General features: G+C 44.6%; 1 protein-coding gene across 1 annotated transcript in view; it reads right to left on the minus strand.

The window, feature by feature from the left end:
* The window catches only part of LOC139264065 (collagen alpha-6(VI) chain-like), a 177,596-nt gene extending 173,352 nt beyond the window's left edge, over positions 1-4,244 (minus strand). The window contains exons 1-2 of the mRNA XM_070880163.1: positions 4,120-4,244; positions 3,909-4,010 (exon numbers count right to left, since the gene is read on the minus strand). Of these exons, the coding sequence (XP_070736264.1) occupies positions 3,909-3,984 (76 nt within the window). The 5' untranslated portion in view covers positions 3,985-4,010; positions 4,120-4,244. The remainder of the gene's footprint in view (positions 1-3,908; positions 4,011-4,119) is intronic.
* Between the last annotated feature and the right edge of the window lie 6,311 nt (positions 4,245-10,555).

Here is a 10,555-nt window from a genome sequence, read left to right on the forward strand (position 1 = left end):
AAATCTTCGGGCTTACTACTTTTTTTTGGCAACATTATAAGCCTCTTCCTTTGATCTAATACTATCTTTAACTTCTCGTTAGCCCCAGTTGGACCATTTTTCCAGTGGGTTCTTTGTGCCTTAAGGGGTTGTACAGTTTTTGTAAATTATGCATTAATTCTTTAAATGCTATCCATTGCTTGTCTACCTTTTAATGTATTTTCCCAATCTACCTTAGCCAACTCGGCCCTCATACCTATGTAATTTGCTTTGTTTAGGCTTAAGACCCTAGTTTCGGATTTAACTAAATCATTTTCAAACTCAGTATAAAATTCGATCAAATTATGGTCACTCTTCCCTGAAGGTCTCTTTAATACAAGGTTATTAATTAACCTTTTCTCATTGCACAATACTAGATCTAAAATAGCTTGTTCCCGAGTTGGTTCCTCAACATATTGATGTAGAAAACTATCTTGTATACATTCCATGAATTTGTCTTCCATACTATTACTGCAAATTTGGTTTGCCCAATCTATATGTAGATTAAAGTCCCCATAATGAATGTAGGCCACTTATCACCCAGCGCCCAGGAATGGACAAGACAGGAAAGTGGTGAAAAAGAATAACATTGATGTGAGCTACATAAATAACAAAAGTTTATCAAACCATATTCTCAGACACACATGTGCATACCCTTGTGCAACCACAAAGCCTTACTCTTCCTTTATCTGCTGCTCCTCTGTGGTGCAACCTGTGTGGCTTCAGCAGAAGTAGAGGCAGTCAGCTCAAATCCATGCTCTACCTGCTGAGATGCTCTTGACCGTGTCCACTGGGTTTTGGAGCCCGTGCGGGTCCCGCCAAAGACTCTGCGACCAATACCTGTGCAGAGGCAGACTCGGCCATCGGGAGCTGAGGCAGTATGTGGGCTATGGACTGAGAGATGGGCTATAGGTGAGATGTGGAAATGCTTTGAGTGGAGTCTCCACTTCCATGATCCTTTTCACCATCATTCCTCTCGTGGCCCAGCTGCACTTCACTGCTACCACTGTGCTGGAGAACACATTGGTGCAGATCAATGCAGCGCTGTAAGGCCCAGGCGAAGGTATCTGTCAACCCATTTAAGGTGGCAGACATGTTGGCATCCAGAGTCTGTACAGTGGTGTTCAAGGTGTGCATGGACTCATTTGATGGAGCGCATGGCAGTTAATGGCACTGGCTACTCTATCCATGGAAGAACACATCATCTCAGTGGCCTGCGACATCACCACCTTAATGCTTGAGGTGGACTCCACCAATCTCTCTGCAATCCTGCTGAGTTTACTTTGAAAGCCTGACAGTGCATTACACATTGTCTGCAGCTGCTCAATTATTTTCCTCTTCATCAATGGCCCCAGGGTACAGGACCTGAGTTCATCTTTGCAAAGCTTAGAGAGGGCTGCGTCCTCTGACACAGTTTCTCCGCAGCTGTTCCTGTCTCCACCATCTTCACTTGTGAAGTGTGAGTCACCAGGTGGCAATCCAACTATCTGTTTTACTGGTCTCACCAAAGTTTGAGTATCTGAGCTGGTGCATGGACTGAATGAGTCCTGTGACAGTGCACTCTCAGAAGGACTCAGCTCCTCTAAGGACCCATCGCCCAGAACATCCACCAAATCCTGCTGCACACATGAAGGCCCTGTGGGAGATAAAAGACATGAAAATCCCTCACCACATTTAAAAGATACTTGGATGTGCATTTAATGTGCCGTAACCTACTGGGCTACAGACCAAGAGGTGGAAAGTGGCCTTCGGCTAGATAGTTCTTGGTCAGCCGGCATGTACACCATGAGCCGAAATGGTCTCCTTCCATGTTGTAAACTTCTATGATTCTATGAATTAGCCATTGCAAGGTAAGGATGTTATAATTTATCACAATGAAGATGATCATATTTCATTCGCTGTTGAAACCATGTCAACATGACTGAGTGCCGTATGACATTTGGATAGCTTTTATTTCATTGTGTCACCAGGTAGCTGGGAGCTCCCAATCTCCCATCTCCGACAACATGGGACGCCAAAACTCCACTCATTTCCAACATCTCCTCCTCTACAGTTGTGAGCTGCGTGATCTGCAGAGGGCCCCCTTCAGTTCATTCCCTCTCCCTGGTGTTCTGTGCTCTGTTCTCCTGCAAGTAGGGAAAGAACAGACCTATGAGTAAGGGTTATGGCATGTGTTCATCCAATGGATGGAGTGCATTTGGTGAGGGTGACTATCAGTGAGAGGCATGACATTGCATAAGGAGGAGGGTAAGTGGGAGTGGTGGATGGATAAAAGGTAATGTGAGGAAGTGCATAGAAAGAGAAGGATGGGTGTACCTACAAGGGAAGTGGGTGTGAGGAGTGATGTGATGGAGTTGGCTTGAGAAGGCAGAGTGAGGTGGGGGGATGATGCGCACAGCAGGATGTAGGTAAATGTGTCACTGGACTCACCTTTCCTGATCTGCTTAGGTCATTAAATTCCTTTCTGTACTGAATCCAGGAGCGTGGCACTGAGCTCCTGCTGCTGACCTCCGCCTAAACCTCCAACCATGCCTTCTTAGTCTCAGCAGCAGGCTTCTTCCTCCCATTGCTTCAAGACACCTCACAGTCCCCAGCACCATATCCAGGGAGGCTTTAGTGAAACTGGGTGCAGCCTTTGCCCAGCTGGACTCCATTCTGACAATTCCAGTTCTCTGATAGCCAACTCCAACTGCTTCAACCTGTATGTTTGGATTGTGCCTTTAAATACTGGAGCTAAGATTGCGTCATGCGAGTTCATCACATGTCCGCTTCCAGCGACTGGACGGGAAAGCCAGAAGTAAAATAATAATTAAGTGGCTGAATTAGAAAACCACGTAGAGAGGCGTTGCGCTTAATTACGGGTTTCCCACGTGTTATTGGACGCCCCGCCCCCCCCCCCCCCCCACCAGTGTTTTAAAAACATCTCCAATACTAATTAACTTCTGAAGGAATGAGACTCCACACTTGTAAAATAACATTTTCAGGGTCAGAGAGGTTGTTTGGCAGTAATTTTATCATGGCGTTAAGAAAAATCACTTACTGGTGAATGCACCAGCCCGGACTTTTTCCTCGCATCTTTATTGGGAACTAGTGGATAAGTACTCCAAGTTCACACCATTACAGTGATTTCAATGCCCATCTATCAGTGAGGTACTGCACGCTAAAGGGCCCAGAAGAGCCGAGGGCCGAGGGGCAGCATGGGCCAGCCCACACTGCAATATGTGTGTGCGCTAGGTCCATGCAGCAGATCAAGTCTCCAGTCCTCCTAGTTAACCCTTGCCACTGGATAAAGGCCGTGTGATGGTCACCACACGTTAAAAAAATTCTTGCACAGGCGTCTTCCACCCCCTCAATTGGAGTTCAGGATAGGAACATCGGGTCCTTCATTGAAACATCTGTGAACTCGTGGAAGCAAGTCATCCTCATTCGAGGGACCGCCTATGACGATGATGACTGCACCCTGTGGAAGAGCAGCATTTATCTCTGACAGCAACTTCTGGATTTCCACGTTTTACTGCACATGTGCGTACTTCAGAAGTTGCTGTCAGATTTTCTGCTTTATAATGGGGAACGCTGTTAGCCTCACCGTTATTCTCATTGCAAAATGTGGGCCAATTTCATTGGAGTCCTGCTCACTGTCTGTTGGCACTAAAGTCGGTTTCAGAACAATCAGTTCATGCATTCAGCGAGACCATCTCAATTTTATCTGCCCACCTCCTGCGATTTGAGAATAGATTATCCGAAGGCAAATCACTAACCAAATCACTACTTAGATGCTTCCCTGGTTTTAAGGGTAATAAAGCACATATACAGTTGCAATTAACATCTTTTTTTAAACTTCAAGTACATTCATAGATCGTTAAGACTTCCAAAAAATATTGGTTAAATACCCTTTGGCAGAGAGATGACCAAATGCAGATTACTTGTCAGAAGGAAGAATGTCACTGTCGCTTCAAACAGCTTCATCTCGACCTGAGTTCCAATCAATCACCCTACCAAAATACAAGAAAACACATCACATGCCTCAGAAATGTCGCAAACCATGCCTCCGCACTAATATAGGTTGTGAATCTGAAAGAGTTTAAGGTCTAGATTTAAAACCGTTTTGTAGTCAGCCTCGTGTTGACGATTGCTTCTACTCAATCTCATCCCGTTATTTTCCAATCGGTAAAAACAAGGCTATTTTGTCCCATCCCAGTACAGATGTGCCCTCGCAGTTATAGAACTGTCCATGCGCAGATTCGTAAAGTTCACCCATTTAACCGTTGCAAAATCATTCTGAGCGGGAAAAAATGTATCCGTGCAATTGTAAAGCAAATATCGTACACTCTGAAGGAATATACATGCATAAATCTATCTGATAATCTCACACTTGCGCCTGCATGCGACAATTACGAAAGAGTAACATCGGGCCGGAAAACTATTGCACCGCTTAAACAAAAAATATACACGAATGAAATACACCGTGCTTTGGAATGGAGATGATACATCTTTTGATAAAACTCGATATTTAAATATTTATTCCTATTTTTTTCTGCAGTTAAAATGTTATCTCTGCCTCTCCAAATGACATAATTTCAAACTTCGAATGAAAACAAAATCGCATTAATTCGTTTCCAACCTGATTCTGTTTTTAATCCCTTGCACATTAAGTTTCTGCTATGACCAGAATTGAATTGCCTGGTTGAGCCCATTGAATACTGAGCGGCTCCCTATTCCTAAAATTCATCATTCTGCAATGTATTCGGACATAACCTCCCAATACTTTTCAATCCAAATATCCCAAATCGCTCACTACCTCGACTCAATCCTCCTACTGCACAAAGAGTATTATTGCTCCAGATGTTTTTAAATATGTATATATTTTATGTTGAAGCATTGCATATTAAACGGAAACATAAATGTATAACCTAAAGACATTTAAAATCTATTCAGTGAGTACATTTTTTGCTCTACATTAAATCTATAAACTATTTAGCAAAATGTTACAAACCACACCAGAGGCTTTTGATCCGCCCCTTCAGAAAGCGAGTTTCGAACTACAAACTTAGTGCACTGTTTGACACTTTATTAAAGTGCTCGCATGCTCCTCCCCCTCATCGTCGCCTCAATTAAAAAGGGGACATGTCTCCAGCCTTGCATTCCCCGCATTCATACCCGCCCTCGGTTTTCCCGATTCCAGGAATATGACCGGACCAGCTGCGGACGCTGGAGATTAGAGACCCCCAAGTGCATCCTGCCCCACACTTTGTACTTGGAGAGAACTGGAGAAAGGCAGCAGGTTGGAATACAGTGTCTGGAATTGCCTGCAACAGGACGGCCACTGCAAATGGTACATGTCGATAGAAAGATGTTGGGTGCATTGGAGAGAAGGGAACCAATTGCAAACTACTGTGTGTGCCACAATGGACATTCGGAATTTCAAGGAGTAGATAAACATGTGTTGCAACAGCAAAAAGTGCCAGGCAGCGCATCACCTGCTTTTATATGGCAAACTCGGTACCAGTAGGAGTCAGTTACATCTGGTCTGATATCACAGCCAAATGGGCGGAGTTTCAAAGAGCGATTGATACAATTCAAAAAAATAAAGGACTCAATTTTCCCCAGACATTTGTGCCATTTTTTTGGCGCGTGCCGCTTTCTTTGGTATAAGTTTTTAAATTAAAATTTCCCCAAGGAATCTGCGCCAGTGTAACGGAGTTCGTTACGATTTTTTTAGGTTCTTTTTTTACCTCATGTCAGCGCCAGTTTTTATCATTTTTCAAAGTTTGCCCCCCCAAAATTCTCCGAGGTCGGTGTATCTGGCCACTCCCGCAAAGCGTTCTGGTGAGTTAAGAGAAAGCAGCGCACATTGAAAAATCGGCCATGAACAATGGCAAAAAGACGCCATTGTTTTTCAGCGAAGTTTTGGAGGGAGCTAAGAACACTTTCAATATGCACAATAAAGATTGTTTTAAATTACCTTTCAACGGAGTAGATGGAAGTTGGATGGAATTCTGAACTTTAAATTTTTTTTTTAACTCACACGCCACCACCGAACATCTTCAAACAGGGCTCGAGGGTCGCAGTATCGGCTGGCAGAATCCGCCCTGTGCCCGGACACAGGGGCTCGGGGCTCAGCTGCGAAACAAGCCCGGGAGTGGGGGAAGGGGGAGTGGAAGGTGACGATTGGAAGACTGCACTAGGCATTGAATGAGCCCAGCTGGGTTGGGGGGGGCCGGGTGTGGGGGTGTGGGGGGGAGCGGTTGGAAGGTGCTATTGAACATGATCAGAATAAATCACAAGACTGCAATGAGCCCGGGGGGGTTCCCGATCACTGCGCTTGCTCAGACCTGGGTGTTGTCCATACAGACATTGTGGAGAGAGAACAAAGAGCCGATCCTGCCTGCCTGCCATTTTGAGCTTCTTGCAAAGGTAAAATTTAAACATAGGGGCACTACTGATAATGCCGTACCTTGTGCATGCCTTCTGCATCATGGTGCTGCGGAGGAGATAATTGATTGAACGTCATCGCATGAGGAACCTCAGAGTCCGTAGGGTGCTGGGCAGGAGGCCTTACCCACCTCGGGTATATCGAGACATGCGTTTGTACCTGCACCTGAGTGATGCAGATTGTGTCAGAAGGCTGTGTTTCTGCAAATAAGTTGTAACCGAGATCTGTGAGTTGGTCAAAGCAGACCTGCAACCTAGGAGCATCAGGAGGACTGCTTTGTCAGTTGAAGTGAAGGTTACAGCTGCACTTTTATTCTATGCATCCGGATCCTTCCAAGCTGCAACTGGGGACATGTGTGCCATTTCTCAACATGCAACTCATGTCTCCTTTCGGCAGGTGACTGCTGCACTATATGTCTGCAGGAATGACTACATAAAGTTCCCAATGATCGCCCAGGCAATGCGTGACAGGGCGATGAGCTTATCCAGGATTACTGGCTTCCCCAAGGTACAGGGCTGCATTGATTATATCCACATCGCCTTGCGAGTACCTTTGGAGGATTCCAAGATGTACAGGAACAGAAAAGGCTTCCACTCCATTAATGTACAGCTCGTGTGTGACGACATGCATTGCATAATGGAAATGATGCTTCTTGAGTTCCAAAAGTTGTGTTAATAATTGAACAAATAATGGAAATTATTCAGTTATAATGTAAAATATATTTTATTCAAAAGTTTAACAAACCCATTTGTACTTAACTTAACTTTAATAAAAATATTCTTGTATCCAACTTTAAAGTTTTCAGTTATGATCACTTATAAATTTAAGATCACTTACTAACTTTAAGATCACTTACTAACTTTAAACTTGTAAATTTACATAACTTACAAAAAGCTTTTAATTTGAGAACAACAGTTACAACAGTAACGGCAATTATAATTACAACAACAACAACAGCAGCAGCAAAGAAAGGCTGCACCCATCTCTCCTCCAGCATATTCTACGAACGTCCACCATGGTAGTCTTGGTGACTCCACCACCCCTGCCCGCAGGCGGTGGCGCAGTATTTCTGGTGTTGGTACCAAGTTTATTCTTTCTAACATCTCAGTTAATATGCACCTGTTGTGGGTGGTGGGCACACGGCAATGTGGAAGGCTTGGCTTGTGGCTCCTCAGAGGCTGGTCTGGGGATTGGAGTGGGAGCGACAGTTGATTCTGTCAATGGGTGCAGGGTCTGGGCGTGTCCCCTTATTGCAGTAGCTAACTCCAACATGCCTTCCCTCATGTGCCCTGACAGTGTCTCAATGAACTTCAACATTCCCTCCCTCATGTTCACTGAGAATGTCTGAACTACTTGTGACATTCCCTCCCTCATGCTCAGCTGATATTCCCTCACTCATGGTCCCGGACATCATTCCCATTTCTCGTGAGTGTGTTGTTACTTCTCCCGACAGACCCGATACTTCATCACCCGCCCCAGTGATGGTGTCCAGGAATGATCGCGTAAGGTCAATGCTCTCCGCACTCATTGACAAGATGCGAACCACATCTGTTAGATCCTGCACCTCAGGATAGCGCAGTCGTGCTCTCCTTTCCCTCTTCGCCCTGGGTGTGGCTCGCAGCATCCCAGCAGGTCCCGCAGCCTTGGACGGTGGGGCCCTGGGTGTGCTTCACTGCATCCCTCTGGGACCCGCAGCCTCGGATGGTGGGGCCCTGGGTGTGCCTTGCTGTACCCCACTGGGACCTGCAACCTCGGATGTTGGGGCGCTGGGTGTGCCTTGCTGCACCCAACTGGGACCCACAGCCTCGGACAGTGGGATACCATGGAATGTCCCACCAACACCCAAACGACTAATCAGGGAAGGGGCTGGCACCTCAATGGGCGGCACCTGCACCTCCTCAAAAGTGAGTACAACAGTGGGGGCTTCATCCATCCCCTCCCCCTCACCCCCATGCTCTTGATCTGGAAGGTGGGTTTGGAAGATGTTCTCTTCTTCAGGCTCGTCTTCGTCTGTATCTTCTGCAGCGTCAGGGTTGGCCTCAAGTCTGCAAAATATAACAGAACAGACAAATGGTTAGCAGCAGAGGAGGGGGCAGAATGGGTGGCATGTGCAGGCACACACAGCGCAGGCAGCAGGCTGATTTGAAGGACCACGATGAATGATAGCACATTGCATCAACTGAAGCATAGCTGAGAGAGATATCCCCACGAACTGAAGCATGGCTAGCCTGCGAAGTACTTAACATTTAGGAAAGCCAGACTGTGGAATTTGCAGGATTTACCCTCTCCTTCGCGTGTGGGCCCAACTTGTGCAATGGTGGTTGCTTTTCTCCAGGCAGGACCCATCAAAGCAGCGACCCTCTCTTCCAAGGGTGTCAGTGGGTGCAGATTTGCCAGGCCTCTTCCTTCTTCAGTTCTTTCCCTTTTGTTATGTGCCACTTTCCTCCATGTAAGGGATAAATTGTAAGAGTAGCAAATAGGTGGTCAGAATTATGCTAAAGGTAGTGAACTTATCAGTATTAGGAGTGTCTGTATGATTGGCTATGTATGTAACACTTGCTTATGTAGGTATAGCACAAATGTATAAAGCATTAAACTGAATCTGTAACCTCTGTAATACTTAAACAGCAAAATCAGCAGCTGTTGATCAGAAGTCTCTGAGGAAGAGATAAGGAAGCCAGTTTAGGTGTTCTATTATACTGTGGCAAAGTGCAAATCATGGAATAACGCCATAGAAGATAGGCAATTGCATATACCACTCAGAGACAGTTTGATAAGTGTCGACAAATCAATGTAACTTCACTGATAGAATTAGACCTATCGAGGATTTTGTAGGAGGGTGCTCCTCTCCAAAACCTGTATAAATTGTACATAAAATTTCTTGTATTTCAGAGGTGCCACAATTGAACTTTCCCGTGCATTGCTCGTAATAAAACTAGTAAACCTGAGGTTTTGTTTGTTTACTTCCGTGGTCGTTATACAGTGGGAAGCTGGATGAGGTGTCGATTAACTATATCAGTTAGTCCACCTTGAAGGAGAGAAGCCTCCTTTTCACCCCAACATTTGGCATAGTCGGCAGGATACAGACCCTCTGACCTGGATGATGTGACAGCTGAATGGCAGTCACATGTTTTGTAACACCTGCAGCTGTAGCATTGACTGGAAAGGAGGTAAACTGTATCAAGAATTAGAAGGGGTAAGCTGTAGAACAAGTTATCGCGAACCACGGAAGGACAAAAACCAAGGGTGGGATAGATCTATTGCCAGGAAAAGAAGGAATACAACCTAAGGGGGAGAGGACTCCAGTGATCGTTAGAGGAAAAATAAAGTGTATGTCCCGAAGCGTGACACGGTAATAACACGGAGAAGCCGGTATTGATCGTGCGCAGCGCAAACAAAGAAGGAATACAAACTAAAAAGTGGGGTGGGACCCCAGGATCCTAAGAAAGCTGGCCAGTGGGATACAATGCTAGCTGAGAAAAATGGAAAATTAATAAAAAAGAAAAATGCTGGAAAACAGATTGAATTTACAAAGGACAGCCTGTTTTTAGCAAAAGATAAAAATGCGACCTTGAAAGCTGCAGCTGCTAGAATGAGAAACAAAGATGTTTAGGAAAATGGACTGGAGGGAGATCATCAAAATACAAAATCTAATTTGAAGAAAGGAGATTTAAATTGGCTGTGAAAAAGATATTGGTTTAAATGTAAAAACTTATGAGTTAAACCCGACACAGAAGTTTTGTGCCGAGAAAGAGAAACAAAGATGTTTAACTATGGATTAGAGGAAAGTCATCAAAAAAATTACGTTCGGATTCAAAAGGAGGAAAAGATCTAAGCTATGTGAACGCAGCACAGAAAGAAAAACATTGGGAATTAGAAAATTCTTAAAAAAGATGGAACCGGCACGGAAATTTAGATTATTTGCCGAGAGAAATAAAACACAAGATTTGCTCAGTGAACGGGAGCGTAAAAAAGCGAAATGCTGGAATGTATATAGCTTGTGTGAAAATTGAATTTCAGTAAACAAAATAGCTATTAAAAATGTGTGGTGTCATTTTAAATCAATTAAAAAAATCTTTGGCAAGTATTTGAATTGGAAGTTTA

Source organism: Pristiophorus japonicus, chromosome 5 (assembly GCF_044704955.1).
Source record: "Pristiophorus japonicus isolate sPriJap1 chromosome 5, sPriJap1.hap1, whole genome shotgun sequence".
NCBI lineage: Eukaryota > Metazoa > Chordata > Chondrichthyes > Pristiophoridae > Pristiophorus > Pristiophorus japonicus.